This window comes from Malania oleifera, chromosome 2, assembly GCF_029873635.1.
Source record: "Malania oleifera isolate guangnan ecotype guangnan chromosome 2, ASM2987363v1, whole genome shotgun sequence".
Taxonomy (NCBI): domain Eukaryota; kingdom Viridiplantae; phylum Streptophyta; class Magnoliopsida; order Santalales; family Ximeniaceae; genus Malania; species Malania oleifera.
The window spans coordinates 1307511-1331408 of NC_080418.1; the positions used below are offsets into that span (position 1 = coordinate 1307511).

Genomic DNA, 23898 nt, shown 5'->3' on the forward strand with positions numbered 1-23898 from the left:
ATGGAATAAGCTCAAACAGACAGCATGGTTGGATCCGGAATGGCAAAAAACCTTAGAAATGGTTCAAGTCGTTTGAAAAACAGACTTGAAATAGCTCCGAAAAGCTTGGTCAAACTTTCTGGTCAAACTGGTCAACCTTCTGTTAAACTTAACGGAATATTCTCCTATTTAATGGAATATGCTGACGCCGTTACTGTTGACGTGGCAAGTGGGGTCCAATTGCTGACGTGGCTAATGGTGTGGCAGTTGACGTGTCACGGTGGGTCCTGACTGCTGACGTATTGGCTGATTGGATGCACGTGGCGCTGACGCGGCCGGTGACTAGGTGCTGACACGGTGCTGATGCGGCTATTGATAGAGCACAAGCCGTGAGCTGTTCAGCATGTGATGGCGCGTGGAGACGCTGCAGAATCCTTGAAGCATGTGTGAGCTCGTGGGACCTCCGTTCGAGCTTCGGTTTGCACTGCTGGTTTCGTCTTGTCGAAAGGAATACGATGGTGTGCTCAAAACTCAATTTTGTGGGCAGTGGCTCTGATTTGGCGATTTGCTCCGATCTGGCTTTGATACCAATTATAATGGATCTTGGAACAACAATCATACAACAATTAAAATAAACAAGCAAAATAGGAACACTAGATTTAATGTGGTTCGGTCCAATTTGACCTACGTCCACGGAGCACACCGAATTTCACTATAACTTGGGAGAAAATACAAGAGGAGGAGGAGGCACCACTCAACTCAACTCACCCTTTCTCACACCTTACTCTCTCTCTCTCACCTTTAGCACAATTACTCTCACACTCACTCACATATCACATTCATGCAAACACTTCTCCATTATATAGTTGAATGGGATGGATAGTAAAGGAAGGTATGTAATGGGATTCAATGGGATGGATTAGCACCGACATTCTCACTCTAGCGCATCAAAGCTGGCTTCTTAGCAGCTCATCCTCATTCACTGCTCATCCTCATCAAGACTCATCAATACTCTCCGTTTCCATTTTAGCTCAATAGTATGCTTCCAAACAAAGAAGAATGTAGATTGGTAATGAATTTTTCACAAATTTTATGGAACTCATTTATTACATATAGAGCAAAATTTTGGAAAATTTTCACTTCTTTGAGTTATTTCAAATAGAGTTTAAGGTTCTATTTTGAGAGTTGTTAGGTTTTTCTTGTATTTTCGTTTCATCTATATATGCAATATATTTGGTTGACCTTTTAAGCATTGATTTGTACCTTAAATTGGAACATAGTCGATAAGCTAAGTCTCTGAGTTCTGTTTTTTCTTAGGTAAGATATCGAACATAACTTATCAAACAATTGATGTGAATAGATTTTATATATTATATGAAATTCTTTGAGGTTTGCATATGCCTTTTTCTCTTTGGTAGAACGGTTATTAGATTTGGTTCTTGAAGCTTGCAGTTGATTTTAAGAATTGACTAATCAATTCTGTTTGTCCCTAATGATTATACAGCTTGGTGCTATAATCTGGAACGAGTCAACCAGGAGAGAAACTCACATTAAAAAAATATATTTAAAAGAACGTACATGCATTTTTTCATTTTAATTTGGCTTCTCATTTTCCACCAAAAAAACAAAAGAAAAAAAAATAAAATTGATTGCAACCTTAGGACTCCTAAGTTGAGTTGCAACCCCGTGATTCATGTCTATTTTTCCGACTCTTAATAAGTTCTTTATGCCCTTCATTTGCTAACAAGAAACCTGCTAGTTGCAAACTGGGAATTCCTTTAACATGGTCACCCATCCCTCCTGTAGTAGACAACTTAGTAGTCATCTATTGAGCATAGTTTTGCACAATACATTGTCAATATTTTTATTATAGACTACCTCATTTACATCATAATTATAAAAGGATCTTGGACTCGCTTGTTAGATGTCAACAAAGGTAGGGACTACCAAAAAAGGAAAGTCTCTTATCGAGATATTTATTTGTGTATTTTATTTATTTTTATCTATTAAACAAATGAAAATTCAAAAAGTATATAGAAAAAAAGGATCTCCTCTTCAATTATTATTATGCATGCAATGTACCTGTAAACACATATTTGTAAGCATTTTTACCAAATTAAGGGTTATGCTTATAGGAATAGGTGTATTTGGAAACTATCTAGAATTGAGGATGTGTTGCGACATAGCACAAATTTGGATTTTCAACTTCCAAATGTTGTTATTTTAAAAATGTGATATTTAACACTTTGTAAATTTAAAACATGAATCTAGCTAATTTTTATTTTAATTTATTTTTAATTTTTTTTTACAGTGCTCTTAGAACCAAAAAATCAATATTTTTGTATCTTATATTATTTAAAAATCAAATTTTTTTTTTCAAAAAGAGAAATTTGAATTTTATGGATTTTTGAAAAAAAATATAATATCTCATTTTTACATTTATTTTGATTTTTAAAAATGAAGAAAATATGGACATTCTTGAATTAAAATTTTACAATAAAAATTGGGGTGTATAGTTTGATCAAAATAAAAATGAAAAAAATTTAATATGAGTTTTTTCTCTTAAAAAATGAAATGCGACATTTTTATGTTTTAAAATTTTTCATATATGTTTCATTTCAATTTTGAAAAATCAAGAAATGTAATTTTTTTCATTTAAGTTTTTTTAAAAATAAAATAAGATTGAGGTTTGAATTTTAAAAATATTAAAACTTCCAATGGTTACATTGTAGGGGTGCCAAATAGGCAACATACATTTATAAACCACCCATACTATTTATTTCCACCATCACCAACTTCATATATAGAGATTTTTCGAGAAACCCAAAAAAGCAATCTCCAATGATTACATTGTAGGGGCAAAGCAAGCTACATATAAGTCATACTTCCCCTTCCTTCATTTCTTTACCTGGAAAGCCCATAAGAAATGACCTCAGATAAATTATAGGGGCAAAATGGATTAAATGCATTTATTAACCATCTTGGCATCTTCACTATTCATTTCTTTTTTCTGCTCTTTTATATATAGAGAAAAGATAAAAAGTGATTCCCTTGCTACCATTTATTGCTTGAATTTTGATGATTTTCTGTTTAATCTCTTGCAAAAGATATCTTTGACGCTTGATAAGTTTTTAACATGAAGAATGGCGTGCTTGGTAGCACAGCCTAAAAAGCTTCGGCTTGGTTAGACTATGAGACCTTTGGTGCCATTTCTATTTCACATTTTTCTGTTTTCATTGCAGTATAGTGAAGAAACATGTGGGAGTAATGCATTTGTTTCATTGCTTGTTTTCAGTTTTTGTTGTTGATTTTCAACAGTTGTAGCAACAACTGAAATCTTGATTTTTTTGTTCACTTCTGTGGATTAAAATTGGGAAAAAAATAAAATAAAAATGATTCAACAATATTTTCACTAATTTTTTAAGCTTCCTGTATAATCATAAATTTAAACTAAAATGTGAGTTTAAAAATAATTAAGTTATTCCTATTATAATTATAATATATTTTAATATATATTTTCAATTTTTATTATTCCAATGATATTTTAGTTGATTTGAGCTTTATATTGATAGTGGTCTCTTAAATTTCTTAGGGCTTGATGCTAAAAATTTTGATGGCAATTGAAGGATATGGTATGATAAGAATTTGTAATTTTATTTAAGAACATTTTTTTTTAATAGGCACCCAGGAGCAAAATGAGCATGCTTTTTGTTTCAGTTTTGAAAATATAACCAATCAGGCTTGCCAATTGTTATTTTTGAGTGTCTGTTTTTGGCTTTTGTGTTCAGAATTATTGACCAAGAACCTCTAAGTTTTCCGAGACAAGTATATGTATAAGTTATTCTTGTTTTCTTCAAAGTGCAATATGGGACTATTTTCACTTGTTTTTGGGGTATCGTATCATCTTTTGAAAAAAATTAAAAATTGTAACCTAGATGTGATTACTGAGAGAATTTAGAAGGCAAAAATAGTGAAACTCCCAAAGCGGGGGAGTGATTATATTACTGTGAGGAATTTTTGACCAATCTTGAACTGTCAGGAAACTGACCAACCTTTTACATTCATTTCTTGTGAGTCACTTCTCCATGATAATCCATTTTTTCTACCTAGAGGCGATATTATGTAGTCTTCACATGGTGCATGTGACCATTGCTCATGCATCTCCATTATCACATAATGAATTCTTCACTTATATGCTTTTTCACTTTAACCTTCTGCTTAACAATTATTATCACATATAATCAAATGATGTTGCTTTACCTAAGAATGATATCAATCAATCTTTATATGTGGCAGTCGTGGCTTCTACTGTTTTGGCATACATAAGTGTGTTAATAGCTTGTTTTTGCTCATCAGGTTTAGGTAAAGTTGGAACCGAGACGCCAGTTAATTCACCGCCACAACAAGTCAGGTATCTGTGGTACATTCATATTTGAATTCTGAAGATTTTTATTGGAAAATTGAACAAAGAAATGAAGTTGAATCATGCATAAGCAACAGATTGAAGGGTGATTTCATCTTAGGAATGAAGACTAATGTAGAGTATGATTGTATGAGGGGACATTTGTTGGCAGCAATATTCAGCCAGCTCCTACAGCCTAGATACCCTGCATATTTTAAACTGGTGATGCACTTTTAGGCAGGGGGACTAGCCCTAGTGCAAGTTTGTTACGTTTTTGGAGGATTGGAAGTCAACCTGAAACTATTGGAATTCTTATTTCGCTAATCACTGAATTCATTTAGGCAATTTCAGAAATGATGAAATGACTTGTCTGTTGAGCTTATTCAAATTGATGTGCAGAATTTAAGTTCCTAATTTTGTAATGTTGAATGAGACCTTCTGGAGCTCAGTTTCTATATATATATATATACTAAATACACATGCGCATATGCAATTATTTTGCTTGCAGCTACAATGCTTTTAAACTAAGGATACATTAAAAAAAAAAAGTTAGGAGATGGGCACTTCTATGCATTGACATTATGGGCAGGATATGCAATTGTCTGATGCCTGAATCAGGTGCCATTAGTGTCAATTGTTTTTTAATTATAGAAGACAACATTATTAAACCTGATAGTCAGAATACATGATTTAGAGGACAAGGAGTCCCCCCAAACAAACTAGTAAGACATAAGAAAACTATAATATGACGAGGAAAGAACAGAACAGAAAAAAAAAAGAAACATTATGAAAAACCATTACAAAAGCGCTGCCCTCCAATCGCTGATGAGTTTGGAAAGCAATAGAGCCCAAAAAATTCCCAGAGTGCACCTACAAGGAGGCTAGGAAAGTTACTTTATCCCACAAAATATGTGAGCAAGTTGATCAAACTTTAAAAATCCATGTGTTCCTCTCAACCCACAAGGTCGGAAGATGGTGAAAACAGCTGCACACGAGAGAGCTCTGCCGTTTCTGTTCTTTCCAAAACCTCTGGAATTAACCAAAAGCAAGCCTCTAACCTTACTTGGAGCCACTCACTCTTCAGCCAATGAAAAAAAGGCATTCCAGAGCTGCGATGCCATCTTGCGATGCACGAAAATATGGGCTTTTGACTTGTTGCTTTCACAACACATGAAGCACATGTTAGGATTAAGAGCTTTATAGGGTCTTCTCCTCCAAGGCACTGTTAGGGGGGGGGGGGGGATCTAGGAACAATAATCACACAAGCAAATATAAACAATAAAAAATTGGTACACCAGATTTAACGTGGTTCGGTCCAATCTGACCTACGTCCATGGAGCACACCAATCTCATTATAACTGGGAGAAAAATACAAGGAGGAGGAGCCACTGCTCAACTTAACTCTCTTTCTCTCTCAACACAATTTTACTCTGTTCCTCTCACTTCTTTTGCACAATTCTTGCCACAGATTACACACTCACACATCTCCTATATATAGCCATGGATGGGGGGTGGAAGTCAAGAGTGGTTCGCTTAATTTCAACCATGGTGGGCAGGGTTGGTGGAGGTGGCTGCAGGTCTCCACTTACTGCAGCTCAACATTCAATGGAAGCGGTTGGGGTTGGTGCTATTGACGTCTCCACCTACTGTAGCTCAACAATCCCCCACTTGGAGATGGAGACACCATCTCAACCAGTGTTTAGGAAAATGATGTGCTCACATTTGTCTTTAAGCATGAAGACCAACTGCAGTTGAGCACAATTTCAGCTTCTTTGTAGTCACCACCTTTGTCAACATGTCTACTGGATTCTTGCTACCTTAAATTTTTTCAAGTGTCAACACTCCGTCCTCTAATAGAGATCTGACGAAGTGATAACGAAGTCCAATGTATTTGGCTCCGGATTCTTTGCCAGATGTATCACACTTTGACTATCGCTGTGCAAAACATTCCTCTCTTGGTTTATTCCAAGCTCTGTCAACAAACCTTGAAGCCAAATCATCTCTTTGCTGGCTGCTATCACTGCTACGTACTCAGCTTTTGTAGTGGATAAAGCAACAATATTTTGTATCCGTGACATCCAACTAACAGCTGTTATACCAACAGTGAACACATATTTGGTGGTGCTTCTGCAGTGATCAATTTCACCAGCAAAATTGGCATCAACATACCCTTTAATTTTCAAATCTCCTTTGCCGAAACATAGACATTTATCAATAGTGCCACATAGGTACCTCCAGATCCACTTCACTATTTCCCGGTGAGTCTTCCCTAGATTTGACATGAACCTGCTGACAGCTCCCATTGCTTGGCCAACGTCTGGTCTGGTACTAACCATGGCGTACATGGGACTTCCAATGACTGAGGCGTAAGGTACCTTAACCATGAAATTCTTCTCTTCATTTGTCCGAGGAGCCTGATCCTTGGAGAGGCGGAAGTGTCCAACCAATGGTGTATTTATCGCTTTGGTGTTGCTTATGTTGAGTCTTTATAAAACACAGCTAATATACTCCAGTTGAGATAACCGCAACGTTCCTTGTTGCTTATCTTTGGAGATCCGCATTCGAAGTATCTGCTTTGTTGAACCCATGTCCTTCATGTCAAACTTCTGTGACAATTGCTGCTTCAATTTTCTGATCCCTTCTATATCTGGTCCTGCGATTAGCATGTTATCGACATATAGCAACAAAATGATATAGCTAGACTGATACCTTTTGAAGTAGCAACAGTGGTCGGCGTTCCACTTTTGAAAATCTTTCCTGTGCATAAAATTGTCAAATTTTTGGCACCATTGCCTGAGAACTTGTTTTAGACCGTACAAGCTCTTCTTCAACATGTACACAAGATTCTCTTTACCTTTCACTAAGAATCCCTTTGGCTGGTGCATGTAAATCTCCTCATTTAGATCACCGTGAAGAAGTGCCGTCTTCACATCCAACTGCTCAAGATGTAGGCCCTCCGAGGCAACAATGCTCAAGACTGATCTGATGGTTGTTAGCTTAACAGTTGGTGCAAATATGTCCGTGTAGTCGATTCCTTCCTTTTGCTTGAAGCCTTTGACTACCAATCGGGCCTTGTACCTCCTGGAGCCATCATGCTCCTTTTGATCTTGTACACCAACTTGTTGTAAAGAACCTTTTTACCTTTAGGCAACATAGCTAGTCTCACGTTTTGTTGGAGGTGAGGGACTTCATTTCGTCCTTTATCACAAGCTCCCACTTGCTCGAATCTCCCGTCTGACATGCTTCATCATAGCATTCAGGCTCTCCTCCATCTGTAAGAAGTAAATAATCCATATAACTTTTATTTGGTACATGGGGCCGATAAGATCTCCTAAGCTTCGGAGCTAGAGTAGGAGGCAGTGGTGCGGCGATTTTGTAACGACCTGCTACTTCATGCCAAACTGCAACGACCTACTACTTCTTTAACAATTTTTTTTCTTTGTATATCATAAATGTCATCTGTCTGATATACTATTGATAAACTCTAGCTCAAGGGAGCACTGAGAAAACTCTATACGTCATACATAACTAAGCAGCGGAGTACAAAATTGGGAACTACTATATACAATACCAGAAAACTATAATGCTCTGAAATATATTTTTACAATACCAAATACCCAGTGACAACATTAAAATCTGGAAACTATCCCCAAATCACTAATACCAAAACACACTTACCCTTCCAGTAAGGGCAGCTCCGGTCAATCTCTACCCGCGAGTGTGACCTGCTCACCTAGCCGGATCTCCTTAAAAACAGTAAGTCACTGGGATGAGACGACGCTCAGTAAGTGGAAATATACTATTACTAGTGTGTGGCGGCTAAGTTAAACATTTAAAATACTAAAATAATACTGATACTATAATATGAGAAAGCTGATAAACTGTACAGAATATATATATCATGTAATTTTAAAGTACAACTATGTATCGGAGTTTGCTATTTGTACATACTGCTAATATAATAATATAAACTGCTGCTGTGTGATATATCTATACATTGGAACTTCTGCTATACCCTGGGATCTGTGTATCATGATATAACCCCTCATGATAGGGTTGTGCGGCCCGTAGGCTGGACTTACTCTGGTTGGCCTACTAGGTAAGTCAATCTATATTTGTACATCCGCCAATCTTGCCCACTGCAATCTCTCCGGGCAATCTCCAAACTCTAACATCGTCTAACCGGCCACCTCAACCCAGCTTGCTGGGGAGACTGCAATCTCTCCTGGCGCGGCTAGACGGAATCCACATACTATCCGAGTTATGTGGTTGCACTTTATTCTGTACTAGCAACGGTACCGTACTCTTCTGTTTATCTCTATCTGAAATTTTCATAGGGATTTCTGATATTGTGTAATACTGTATACATATGTAAATATATATTTATCTTGCTGCCTTTAACATGATTTCAAAAACAACCATAACACTATCATTCTGAGCTGTAATATCTGAGATATTTGACTGAAATATATATATAATATCTGTCTGTATCATCTGTAATTTCTGTTTGTACTATCTATATAAAACATTTGTATATAATATCTGTATACTTTGTATATAATATCTGTAATCTCTGAATAATCTAATTATAGCATCTTGGTGCTTTAATTGCATAATCTGTCTGAATAATCTGTCTGAGTGTTATGGTTTAGAAATCATGTTTTTCTAGGAAATATTATCAGTCTCATTTCTGCTATTCATCTGTAGATCTAAATATCTGTAATGTTACATGATCAACATACCATATTGTAATAAACGCATGCCACACATTTAAATACTAAAAATCTCATGCTCAATTTCTGTAATTTTTGCTGTAACATAATATTTATAATATCATGGAAAAATAACCTAATTTGCATGCTTGTAAATATACAATCATAATCTTATGAAATATATAACAAAATCTCTAGCATAGCATATTTCCCTTACTTAGATTATGGAAAAACTCCTACTGAATTCTGGCCCTATACCCACAGGGTTCCCAGCTCAACATCCTGAAAATAGCATCCCTCAGAACAAAATATCAGTATTTTTCTGCATACAACATTTCTTATAATTGTAGGGAAAGCAAATCCTGAATAAATTGCCTTACCCTGGAATTGGGATGAATTCCAAACCAACTTCTCCAACAATCAGCTCCGGCAGACTTGTAAAGAACTTCGCCAGGAGCGTCATGGTGACCTCAGATCTTCGATCCGATGAGAAATGGGTCCGAGATAGAAGAGAGAAGGAGTGGGGTGCGTTTTAGAGATAGATAGAGAGAGAGAGAGAGAGAGAGAGTTTGCGCCAGTTTTGATGGAAATATCCGATTTTCACTATTTATAGAGCCGGATTCGTCGACGAGACACGTTACCTCATCGACGAGTCCTGTAGAAAGTTCATCGACAAACTTGCACCCTCATCGACAAGTTTCAGTTTGCCTTAAACCCTCTCGGTATCTTCTCGTCGACGAGACGTGTCTTCGTCGACGAGATCTTGAAGAACTTTCGTTGACGAAATCCCTGTGTTCGTCGACGAGGCTTGGATAAATTTTTTGGGTTATTACATTCTCTCCTCATAAAATTTCGTCCTCGAAATTTACTATCTTTGTTAATCGCTATCCATGTAATCTATCATCCCATAGAGGCAAATGGTCTACTTATTTTATTACTTACCCTTACTTATGGCGGAGGAATACCGTGGTTACATACTATATTCTGGGAGATTACACATATAAAACTAAAAGACTACCTATTAATTAAATCAATACATGTACCTGTAAAAGAAACTTTATCTAACTACTTATCTTTTACCTATTTACCACTAACCTTCTTGGAACATCTGCGGGTATCTTTGTCTTATCTGTTCCTCGAGCTCCCAAGAAGCTTCCTCTATAGAGTGATTTTTCCACAAAATTTTAACTAACTGAATTTCTTTAGTGCGCAGTACTTGTGTCTTCCTATCTAAGATTTGAATTGGTACTTCTTCATAAGCTAATGGATCATTAAGCTCTATTTCTGCATAGCTAATTATGTGGGACGGGTCTGGGACGTATTTCCTCAACATAGCAACATGAAACACGTCATGTATTCTTGATAAAACTAGCGGCAGAGCTATCCTGTAGGCAATTGACCCTACTCTTTCTAGTATCTCAAAAGGGCCAATATACCTAGGGCTCAACTTGCCCTTCTTTCCAAATCTCATAACCCCTCTCAGAGGAGCTACCTTTAGGTATATACCTGATCTCCCACATCAAACTCTAACTCTTGGCGGCGAGTGTTTGCGTAGTTTTTTTGCCGAATTTGTGCTGCACTGATTCTTTCTTTAATTAGTCAGACCTTATCATACGCCTACTGAACAATCTCTGGACCCAAAACTCGCCTCTCCCCTACTTCATCCCAGAAGAGAGGAGAACGACATCTCCTACCATATAATGCCTCGTAGGATGCCATACCGATACTAGCCTGGTAGCTGTTAGTATAAGCAAATTCAACTAGTGGCATAAACTGAGTCCAAATACCCCCAAAATCTAGCACGCATGCACGAAACATATCTTCTAATGTCTGGATTGTCCTCTCGATTTGGCCATCTGTTTGGGGGTGAAAAGCAGTGCTAAATGCTAGCTGTGTACCCAGAGCCTCTTGAAAACTTTTCCAAAATCACGAAGTAAACCGAGGATCCCGGTCTGAGACTATGGATACTGGTACACCATGGACGCGAACTATCTCCTGAACATATATTTCTGCTAGTCTGTCCATGGAATAACTGACTTTAATAGGGATAAAATGGGCAGTCTTCGTTAGACAATCAATAATCACCCAAATTGCATTCAATCCTTATCGCACTGGTGGTAACCCCGTAACAAAATCCATAAAAACATGATCTCACTTCCACTCTGGGATAACCAGTGGCTACAACTGTCCTGCTGGTCTCTGGTGCTCAGCTTTAATCTGCTGGCACGTTAAACACTGCTGTACAAATTCAACAATTTTCCTTTTCATCCCACTTCACCAGAAATACTCTCGCAGATCCCGATACATTCTAGTACTACCGGGATGGACTGTGTATAGGGATTTGTGAGCCTCCTCCAATATAGTTCTCCTGATCTCAATATCCACAGGAACACATAGCCTGGTACGGAAACGTAGGGCTCCATCATCTGAAATGCTGAACTCCTCTCCCTATCCATCCCGCACTCTAGCCATCACCTCTGCCAATTCTGCGTCGTCACCTTGAGCGGCCTTAATTCTCTTATATAGGGTAGGCTGTACAACCAGGTTGACAATAAATGCCTAAGGACTATCTTCTACTAATTCTATGCTAAGTCTCTCCAAATCCATCAGGACCGGGTGCTGAATTTCTATAACTGCCAGTGCTGGTCCCACTGATTTCCTGCTCAGAGCATCTGCTACCACATTCGCTTTCCCTAGGTAGTAACTAATAGTGCAGTCATAATATTTAATAAGCTCTAGCCACCTTCTTTGTCTCATATTCAATTCTTTATGGGTAAAGAAATATTTCAGACTCTTGTGATCCGTGAAGATTCGCATTTTCCACCATACGGATAATGCCTCCAAAATTTAAGACCGTACACCACTGCAGCTAACTCCAAATCATGCACAGGGTAATTCTTCTCATATTCTTTAAGTTGTCTAGAAGCATACGCAATAACCTTGCTGTGCTGCATCAATACGCACCCAAGTCCCTTCAGGGACACATCATTGTATATCACAAACCCATCCTCCCTTGATGGGATAGCCAATAGTGGGGTAGTTACGAACCTCTACTTCAATTTCTGAAAGTTTTGCTCACAGTCATCAGTCCATTCAAACCTCAAATTTTTCCTCGTGAGTTGCGTCAACGGACTTTACAAACTGGAGAAACCATCCACAAAGCGCGGATAATAGCCTGCTAAATCTAGAAAACTCCTAACCTTTTGAACATTTCCAGGCTTTACCCAATTCACCACTGTCTCTATCTTACTCGAGTCAACAGATATACCTGCCTCAGAGATCACATGGCCAAGAAAAGAAACCCGCCTCAGCCAGAATTCACATTTCTTGAACTTTGCGTATAACTTTCTCTCTCTCAATGTTTGCAATACTAGCCTCAAGTGATGCACGTGCTCCTTAAAACTCTTTTGAGTAGACCAGTATATCATCAATAAATATAACCACAAACTGGTCTAAATACTAATGGAACACTTGATTCATTAAATCCATGAACACCGCTGGTGCGTTAGTCAACCCAAATGGCATCACCAAAAACTCGTAATGCCCATATCTCGTCTGAAAAGCCGTTTTGGAGATGTCTTTTGCCCTCACTCTCACCTGATGATAACTTGACCGCAGGTCGATTTTAGAATAGACCTGGGTCCCTAGGAGTTGATCAAACAAATCGTCGATCCTGGAAAGAGGATATATATTCTTAATTGTCAGCTTATTTATTTCCCTATAATCTATACATATCCTCATGATTCCATCTTTGTTTTTCACAAATAAAACTAGTGCTCCCCAGGGCAGCACGCTGGGCCTGATAAATTCTTTATCCAGTAATTTTTGCAATTGATCTTTTAACTTTTTTAACTCGGCTAGGGCCATTCGGTAAGGAGTTTTAGATACTAACGCTGACCTTGGTAGAAGATCCACAGTAAACTCAACTTCATGGTCTGGTGGCAAGCCAGGTAATTCTTCTGGAAATACATCTGAAAATTCTCTGACCATAGGGATATTAGTTTGTTTAAGCTCTTCTTTTGGCAATTACTTAATGTAGGCAACAAATCCCTGACATCCTTCTTGGATAAGTTTCCTTACCTGAATAGCTGACGCAAGTTGTGGCGAAGAACGAACCTGTGAACCAAGAAATTTGTATTCTGACTCGCCTGAAGATCTGAAAATCACTTCTTTCAAATGGCAGTTAATAGTAGCATGATTAATTGCCAACCAATCCATATCCAGAATTATATCAAACCCCTGCATATCTAATATCACAAGATCAGCTGGCAATATCTTTCCCTGAATAGTCACTGGAAAGTCCCTGAGTATCCTCCTACATTTCACTACTGATCCAGTCGGTGTAGCTACAGCTAACCCAACATCCAACAATTGTGCCTCACATGGTTTGAAATCGCGGTCGCGGGTAACGTCGCGTAACGGTCCCGGGTGTCACGGGACGCGGGAGATGCGGGTGTTACGTAACGGGAAGCGGGCGTAACGGTCGTGAATTTTTTTCATGCATGCCCAACCATGCCAAAATCGAAAAATAAGCATGAAATCCATTAATACATGATTTTTAATAAATTTTAAAGGTCTTCATTCAACCTACAAATGTTTTTTAATAGGCATTATGATTTTTATAATAATTTTATTGCGCTGTTTACAAAAAAAAAAACATATTTTTTAATAATTTACTTTACTTTAAAATTTACAATTTAACAAAATAAATATGAAATTGTAAATCTCACAATTTAATTATTTAAATGGTAATAGACTTGAACTTGAGTCACTTAAGAGTTGAGACTTGACTAATTGTGTACAAATTAGAATTTATTATAAATTGTAGATCTAATATTAAATTATTAATTGTCAAGGACCTCAAGGTATTAAAAAAAATAAATATGTAGAATATTAGTTAATATTTTTTTTACTAAATTTGTACTCTAAGTTTCTAAGTTCTAAGTTCTAGGTTCTAACTCTCTAAGAGTCTAAGTAACTCAATAAATTTTATATTTTAAAAACTTTATACTAATTTTTTTATTTTAATTAAAAAATTCTACTTATACAATCATTAATAATTTGCAATTGTTAATTTGTATTCTAATTAAATAATAAATAAACTAAATTTATATACTAATTATATTTACAAACTGAAATTATAAAACAAAATTTACAATTTATATACTAATTAGTAATTAAATAAACTGAAATTTATAATTTATATAAATTATAAATTGAAATTATAAAACAAACTAAATTTAAAACTGAAATTTACAATTTATATACTAATTAAATGAACTGAAATTTACAATTTATATACTAATTAAATAAACTGAAATTTAAAACAAACTGAAATTTACAATTTATATAAAGCAATAAAGCATAAATTGAAATAATAAAACAACAGACATACTACATACCACTGGCCACCACCCACTTCCCAGTTACCACTTACCCACTCCTGACTCCCACTCCCACGGAAGCTGCGACCCTGCGATTGCGAGAGAGCTGGTGGCCTGCTGCAGCTGCAACCTGCAAGCCTCCAAATTTTGGAGGAATCGAAGGTTTCGAATGGAGGAATCGAAGGCTTGCTGATTTTTGCGTTCTTGGACGAAGAAGACGAATGACGGACTGAGGGAGACGAAGCTGTATGAAGCAGATTTTGGGGTTTTAGGGATTTCGAAGCTTCAGATCAGTAGATCGAAGCTGTACATATGAAGGAGACGAAGAATCGAAGAGTGATTCAAGTGAAGAGGGAACTGAACTCAGCTTGCGGACGACAGCTGTAAGGGTTCGAAGGCTCAAAGCTGCGTAACGAACGTTACGTTCCGTAACGTTAGTGTAACGGCCGTTATGTTTCTGTAATAGTTGTTACCCATGTGAATTTTTGGCTCGCTGCTAATGCGGCCTGAAACGGTGTTGGAGACTTGTTTTTCCGTTACATAACGACCGTTATTTAATACCATGGTGCCTCATACTCCGTTAATTTAGCATATACCGATAAAATAAAAGAGTGGGTGACACCTGTATCAAATAAAACAACAGCTGTATATGAAGAAGCAGTAAGGGTACCTGTAACCACGTCTCCAGCTGCATCAGCATCACCTGATGTCAACGCGTACACTCTCGCCGGTGCAATATTCCTCTGCTGGCCTCCACGGGGCGCCTGATAACCACCCCGATATGGTCTGGGAGCTGGTGCTTGAGCTGACAATCCCTGAAACGACCAAGATTTGTGCCTAGGTCTCCCGCATCGGTAGCAGACGCCCTCCCCTATCCTGCATTCACCTGGATGTCTGTGGCCACATCTAGGACAGGTAGCAACAGCCCGTCCACTCTGAGAACCACCGCGGCTCGTCATCTGTCCCTGACTACCTCCATATCGATCTCCTCTCCATGTCCCTCTGCTAGAACTTGCTTGTAAATCCCGAGTTGCGGACCTCTTCCTCTGGTTCTGAGCTGCAACACCTCTCTGCATACTACTCTCAATAATAGCAGCTCTATCCACCACCTCTGCAAATGTCTGAGCCCTGAAGCCAATGACTTGCTCAAATAATTCTGTCTCAGACCCTCTTCGAACTTCCTTACTTTCTTTTCTTCATTTGGTGCTAAGTGTGGGGCGAAACGTGACAACTTAATAAATCGTGTAGCATACTGAGACACTGTCATCTGCCCCTGAGCCAAATGCAGGAATTCGGCTACCTTTATGCTCCGAACGATAGCAGGGAAATATCGCTCAAAGAATAATTCCTTGAACCGACTCCATGATACTGACACTGGATCTCACCTCTGCTCCTTAATCAAACGCACTGATCTCCACCAGCGCTTTGCCTCTCCAGTCAACTTAAACAGCGCAAATGCCACTTTCTGCTCGTCTGTACAGGCCAGTACTGCTAAAATTTTCTCCACGTCCTGAACCCAGTTTTTAGCTATAATCGGGTCAAGTCCCCCAGCAAAGGATGGAGACTTCATCTGCGTAAACTACTTAATCGTACAACCACGCTCTCCTCCGCTCTCAGCTATCTCAGTCATCACCTGCTGAGTGACGCTGCGTAAAACGATATCTGTATCTCCACCTGCCATACTGGAGGGTCTTGGTCTATCACCTCCGGCATTTGTACCACTGCTAATTGGATCCATCCTGAAAATACACAAAACACTATTTTAAAATCCTATACAGATCTACTTTACTCCATCCAACTAAAACCTCAAATTCACTGTCAACTATTTCCCTTGTTCCTGCCCCAAAATCCAATCTTGCAACCCAAACACACGACTCGTTGATAGTTTACTATAGTTTTCTTGAAATCGTCACCCCAGGAGAAACACAGAAACCACCATGATAATCCTGTATTCAGACCATAGAACAATTCCTTAAATTCTTTTCCTATATTCTGGTATTGTATCTGCTGCATTCTAGAGTCTACAGAACCTAACAACTTAGGCTCTGATACCAAACTGTAACGATCTGCTACTTCTTTAACATTTTTTTTCTCTATATATCATAAATGACATCTATCTGATATACTATTGGTAAACTCTAGCTCAAGGGAGCACTGAGAAAACTCTGTACGACTTACATAACTAAGTGTCACGGTCCGACTATTTTCACACCCTTGTGAAGGGCTGTGCGGCGCTAGTTAAAGCACTCTTGTTTAACTAACTAGCCTATTGTTTACCAACATTCATCCACGAAGCACTTTCATTAACATTCATTTAGATAGCAGCGGAAATAGTAATCAATTCATGAAAGTCGTGGTAAGCAAGCAGTAAACATTGAAGCAAACGTAATTCATTAACAAATCCTCCGTTGACATGGAGTACTTAGCGAGGGAGGCAAGTAGGCTAAGCACGTTGACAATTGCTAGTGAGTTTTACAATGACCGATGAACACTCACCTTCCCCTAAAGAGGTTTTTATGTAATTATCATCCTGGCACTAGGAAACATCAAAGTGACCGAGGAGTCATACTGCCTTATTTGGCTTACAAAGAATCTACTAGCAGAAAATAACCCTACACTAGTATTTACATGATGGAAACCCATCCCAAGCACACGAGATAAGCGGTCACAGGTAAGCATAATGCCCTGAACAAGCTTAGCTCGTGACACTAAGCAGCGGAGTACAAAACTGGGAACTACTATATAGAATACCAGAAAACTATAATGCTTTGAAATATATTTTTACAATACCAAATACCCGGTGACAACATTAAAATCTAGAAACTATCCCCAAATCACTAATACCAAAACACACCTACCCTTCCAGTAAGGGCAGCTCCAGTCAATCTCTACCCACGAGCGTGATCTGCTCGCCTAGCCAGATCTCCTGAAAAACAGTAAGTCACTGGGATGAGACGACGCTCAGTAAGTGGAAATATGCTATTACTAGTGTGTGGCGACTAATATTGATACTATAATATGGGAAAGCTGATAAACTGTACAGAATATATGTATCATGTAATTTTAAAGTACAACTGTGTATCTGAGTTTGCTATCTGTATATACCGCTAATATAATAATATAAACTGCTTCTGTGTGATATATCTATACATTGGAACTTTTGCTATACCCTGGGATCTGTGTATCATGATATAACCCCTCATGATAGGGTTGTGCGGCCCGTAGGCTGGACTTACTCTGTTGGCCTACCAGGTAAATCAATCTATATTTGTACATCCGCCAATCTTGCCCACTGCAATCTCTCCGGGCAATCTCCAAACTCTAACATCGTCTAACCAGCCACCTCAACCTAGCTCGCTGGAGAGACTGCAATCTCTCTTGACGCGGCTAGACGGAATCCACATACTATCCGAGTTATGTGGTTGCACTCTATTCTGTACTAGCAACGGTACCGTGCTCTGCTGTTTATCTCTATCTGAAATTTCCACAGGGATTTCTGATATTGTGTAATACTGTATACATATGTAAATATATATTTATCTTGCTGCCTTTAACATGATTTAAAAAACAACCATAACACTATCATTTTGAGCTGTAACATATGAGATATTTGACTGAAATATATATATAATATCTGTCTGTATCATCTGTAATTTCTGCCTGTACTATCTGTATAAAATATCTGTATATAATATTTGTATACTTTATATATAATATCTGTAATCTTTGAATAATCTAATTATAACATCTTGGTGCTATAATTGCATAATCTGTTTGAATAATTTGTTTGAGTGTTATGGTTTAGAAATCATGTTTTTCTGGGAAATATTATCAGTCTCATTTCTGCTATTCATCTGTATATTTGAATATCTGTAATGTTACATGATCAACATACCATATTGTAATAAACGCATGCCACACATTTAAATACTAAAAATCTCATGCTCAATTTCTGTAATTTCTGCTATAACATAATATTCACAATATTCTGGAAAAATAACCTAATTTGCATGCTTGTAAATATATAGTCATAATCTTTTGAAATATATAACAAAATCTCTAGTATAGCATATTTCCCTTACTTAGATTCTAGAAAACATGGTTCGAAATCGCGGTCGCGGGTAACGTCGCAAAACGGTCGCGGGTGTCGCGGGTCGCGGGAGACGCGGGTGTTACGTAACGGGAAGCGGGCGTAACGGTCGTGAATTTTTTTCACGCATGCACAACCATGCGAAAATTAAAAAATAAGCATGAAATCCATTAATACATGATTTTTAATGAATTTTGAAGGCTTTCATTCAACCTACAAATGCTTTTTAATAGGCATTATGATTTTTATATTAATTTTAGTGCGCTGTTTACAAAAAAAAGCATATTTTTTTATAGTTTACATTACTTTAATGAGTAAAAAGATGTAGAAATGTAAGAATCAATTAATTTAAGTCATAAAGTTACTAAAAATGAATCAATACTCAATAGACTTGATACTCAATATACACATTACACATACATGAATTTAAAAAGTGATTAATATCAAATATCAATAAATAATTGAAAATACATGAATACAATATTACAAATTTATAATATAACACATGTCACCACCAAAAAGAATGACGTGGAGGGTCTTCATAATTTGCATCTGTATCTTGAGATTGGGATGGGAAATTATCTCCCCATCCTTGTGGAAATACATAGTTGAATGAACCCAAGTTTGCATCATTTTGTTGTTGCTCTTGAAAATGTACTGGTGATGAAAATTCTCCTGAATAATGTCTATAAGTTGGGGCAGGGGCTGGCTCTGGGTAGTGTGTAGAAGAAGACTCACTAGATCCTGAGATTCCTAATCCACTGGGATAAAAATGTGAGTCACGAGATGCATAATGTGGATATGCTGGATGAGATCCAAATGATTGTGATGATGAACCATCTAAACCAAAGTCGCCAAAACTACGAACCACACCATATGAATCTTCAGTAGAATCGCTAGGGTCACCACGAGCACTCCTCCTTCTCCTGGGTTGTGAAGATTGGTTCCCTGGAGGAATACCCAAGTCATAATTTTCAGGTATGTCATGTAGTCCATAAGGATCAGAAGGATATATATCCCTTCCAAATGATGTCCCTGTATCATATCCATAATTATATTCTACACCGCCGCCTCCACCACCACCACTGCCACCCCCCCAACCCCAGCTCCAGCACCACTATTACCATCATCATCACTTGGTGGGCTCAAACCAAGATTGTCATCACTTTGTGTACGTTCAGGGCTTGAACCTGAATCATCATGTGCGTTTATTGGTGGTTGATCACCTCCTTCTGTAGTACCACCAACCTCTTCATTTAACCAATTTGAATTGTCCTGACCATCGAGTAGTGGTGTCTCTCTCTCCTCTAACCATTGACTTAAAGGATCATCTTCTTCGAAAATGTAGTCCAAATTGATAGGATTGAAACCCTCTTCAATTTCTCGTTGGCTTCTTCTCATTGTACGTCTTAACTTTAACCTCATGTTGTAATGTACGAAAACAAGTTTTTGTAGTCTCATATACTTTAATCTATTTCTTGTTTTCGTATGGATGAGGCTAAAGGTGCTCCAATTACGCTCACAGTTCGAAGCTGATGTGGTCTGGCTAAGAACTCTAATTGCTATTCTTTGGAGCTCAGGAGCACACAAGCCATAATGAATCCACCATTCAGCTGCATGAATAATTAAAAAGAGTTTTATGTTAGTATAGCGTATTTCAAAAGTCAAATTTGAACACAAAGAGAGAAAATAGAGTAATTTTCCATTATTTAGCTATATAGCCATATTTACCAGGATTTGTTTGTTTCACTACCCTTTGAGCCAACGGGGTTCCAAAAGTCTCCTGCCTATCTCGATATAGCAACAACTAAAAAATGATGATTGTGAAATATAATTAATTAATTAGATGTATTAATAATTATTCTTGAAAGTATTACAGAATACTAGAACAATTCATTATTCAATTTAATGGAACCAATACTTACTTGATTAATAGCCCGAATTTGAGTATCTATATCGGGTACCAACTTGGTTATCACTTTTTTAACTCCATCCATGACTTCTCTAGCAACTTCAGGAGAGGGTGGGGCACCATAAAGAAATTGTGGGTTCAAAAAATACCCTACAATTAAATTTAGAAACATATTAATCAATAGTTTTCTAATGCAACTATGCATAATTTAAAAGTTAAAATAATAAGAAATTGTATTTGATTTACACTTACCAGCAGCGTGCAAATCTTGGTGCAACTGAAAACTCCACCGGTTGTCAATAATTTTCCAATAGTCTTTGTAAAACCGGCAATCTTTTTGAATGGCCAACTTCGCCCTATCAATTGCCTCGTATATGAAGCCCATGGTTGGTTTTTCATCACCATCAACCAATTTAAGAACTTTCACCAAGGGTTCTTGCACTTTAATTATATCAGAGGCCTTTTGCCAAAACTCTTTGCCTAAGATAATTTTCTTTGAATCATATGCTGGGCCTGATTTTGCCATTCCAAACCTTGAGTTTTTCCAAGCATCAGATGTAAACATTTCCCTTAGTGCTTGTTTATGCCTGACAATAGTCTCCAAAGCAATGAAATTTGTGGCAAATCGAGTGATGGCAGGGCGAAGTAACTCTCTATTATTTGTGAATTTCTTCATGAAATTCACTGTCCATGTGTGGTTGTAAATAAATGAGGTTATTGTTCTTGCATCTTCTAAGACCTTCTTCAGGTTACTTTTCTTACCAATATCTTCAAGAATAAGGTCTATGCAATGAGCTGCACATGCTGTCCAATAGAGATTGGGCCTCTTCTGCATTAATAATTTTCCTCCTGCCTTCATTGCAGCTTCATTATCAGTCACTACTTGGACAACATTCTCCTCTCCAATTTCTTCAACCACCTCATCCATTAATCTGAAATGAAATTATATATTCAATAATTACTACTATTTAATTAAAAACATGCAAGTCCATAATACTATTTGTATATACAATTAAAATTAGAAAATTACCTGAAATAATATTCAGCTGTTCTGCTTGGCACATCAGAGGCATCAACTGATTTATGAAACACGGTGCCTCTATCACAATAAACTAAAAAGTTTATAATGTGTTTTCTAGTTGGTCCTGACCAACCATCACACATAAGTGTTACACCTCTTTCCTTCCAAATTCCAGCAAAAGAAGCTATATAATTTTTCATTTCTTGATACTCTTGCTCCAAATAAATTTCAGATATCTCATAGGGTGATGGACCCTTCACCCCCTTTCCAACCTCTGCAGCAATATCAAGCATAGGCTGCATAAATGGAGAGTCAGCTACATTCGCTGGAATCCGATTATAAATTAGGAATTTTCCAACCGCTTTTCCTAATTTACTTCTTAAACCTTTCAGTAACTTTGTGTTGAGTTTTGGTTGTTTCGCACTCTTGCTTCTTTCTAAAATAGGATCCATTGCCTTTAGTCTAGCTTCAGGGGCATCAGGATTGATCCATTGTCGTCCACTACCTCCAGCTTCTCGACCACTATAAGATCGAGCTCCTGCTCTATTGAAACCACTGGTAGCACCACTGCCAGAGCCACCTCCCTCTTCATAAATATTACCCCTTCCAGTTGTTCTTGCTCGAAATCTTTGTCTATCTTCCCATTGTTGTTGTGATCGCATGCTTTCTTGTCGAGCAAATCTCATACTTTCTTCTTCCAAGTCTTCTTCATCGCTCAAATTCTCAAAATCTCCTCTAATTTGGGCTTCTGCTTCTTCTTGCCTTTTTTGTTTATCTCTTTTCTTCTCAGCATACTGTTGTAGATGTTTCATCATTTGTTCTCTTACTTGTGTGGTCACATTTGAGCATCCAGCTACTTGACCCTTTTTATGTGCCAAGTGTTGTTTCAAGCGTGTAATGCCCCCTTTGATTATCTTCCCACATAATTTACACATAATAACATGTCTATTACCGTCTACCGCAGTACCAAAATGCCATCCAATATCTTCACTAGGTAAGTTTTCATTTCCTCTATCACGTGACATATTGATAGACTTAATTTGATGATCTCTACACAAAATATAAAGAAAATACAAAGTTACAACTTACAACCTTCCTACAATGACAGGAATAATATAATTAGTAATTTAGTAAATATTAAATAATAAGTACTAAATAGTCCTAATTTTAAATACTTATTACGTAAAAATAAGTATAATATTTGATTAAAAATAATAAGTAATGTTTATTATTTTTATATTTAAATAAACAAAATTATAAAATATTAGATATTTTATTACAAAAAAAATATATTCCTTTATCTTTAAAAGATATTTTCATTATTTTTTATAGCTTGATTTTATTTTCATTTATAACTATAAGAAATTAACAGGTGAAAAAGATTTTTACTCTATTTTCATATACATCATAGCATCACAAATAGAGATCCATACATTACAAATTGACTATTTAATTTTTTAAACATTTTCTCAGTATATGGATTAAAATTAAATTTTTCTACAAATTCTAGTAGTAATTAGTAAAAATCAAATTTATTAATGTATTAACTATTAGATTAATTTTTTTTTATTAAGTTATTAATTTTTACTTTATTTGATAACTAAAAACAAAAAATAGATGTAAACATTTATTTTACCTAATTTTAAATTTAAGGTCAAAATAATGTTTTAAAACTTAAAAATATTAATAAACAGGGTCAACCTACTCAAGAAATGGCAAGTAGATACACATGTAACATAAAATGGGTGACAGATGTTATTTAATTTTTTTTTCTTTTATAATATGAATATTATTTAATATTTTTTTCAATAGATGGGAGTGAATATGATATCTTCTTTATCAAAATGACCACTTTATCCAGCTGACATAAATAGTATGTTAGCCAATTGGTGCCATGAATTAATTTTATTTCTATAAGTTTGGCAAATCCTAAGACTAAATATTATAATAATTGTGCAGAGTATTCCTTGGAATTCTTTAAGAATGGTGAAAAATAGAGCTCAATTAAGCCTAGATAATATAAAATGCCATCACATGGATGTCTTGTGTACATACATTATTTTAATGCTTTGTTTAGATGGTGAATGCAGTAGTGGATTATTGATATTCAAATATTATTATAAAAAAGGCTTCAATTATTATTGGTAAATATTAATTATTTACTAACCTTAAAAAATATTAATTATATAATATTAATAATTGCTTGCTATGTCATGGAATTAATTTTCATAATTATCTTTTAAAAAATATAATACAATTAAAATATTTATAAATTAAGAAAATTTTATTTTACATAATTATTAATGATTTCTAATTTTTTACTCTATTAAATTACTTTTTTTTTAATTCAATTTAACAAACCTATTTTACAACAAAATATAATTTAAAAAAATAAACA

General features: G+C 36.5%; 2 protein-coding genes across 4 annotated transcripts in view; one reads left to right on the forward strand and one right to left on the reverse strand.

Annotated features, from left to right (window-relative positions):
• LOC131149799 (uncharacterized) overlaps window positions 1-23898 on the forward strand; it is a 54794-nt gene that overhangs the window by 12663 nt on the left and 18233 nt on the right. For all 3 annotated transcript variants that reach the window (XM_058100555.1, XM_058100556.1, XM_058100557.1), the window contains one exon: window positions 4336-4390. In XM_058100555.1, coding sequence (XP_057956538.1) covers window positions 4336-4390 — 55 coding nt within the window. The remainder of the gene's footprint in view (window positions 1-4335; window positions 4391-23898) is intronic.
• LOC131149798 (uncharacterized) lies at window positions 18991-22603 on the reverse strand. Its single transcript, XM_058100553.1, has 5 exons — window positions 21510-22603; window positions 20732-21411; window positions 20493-20629; window positions 20299-20374; window positions 18991-20180 (listed from the first exon to the last, which is right to left on the reverse strand). Exons 1-5 carry the CDS (start codon window positions 22523-22525, stop codon window positions 19627-19629), a joined length of 2463 nt encoding a protein of 820 aa, XP_057956536.1. The 5' UTR covers window positions 22526-22603; the 3' UTR covers window positions 18991-19626.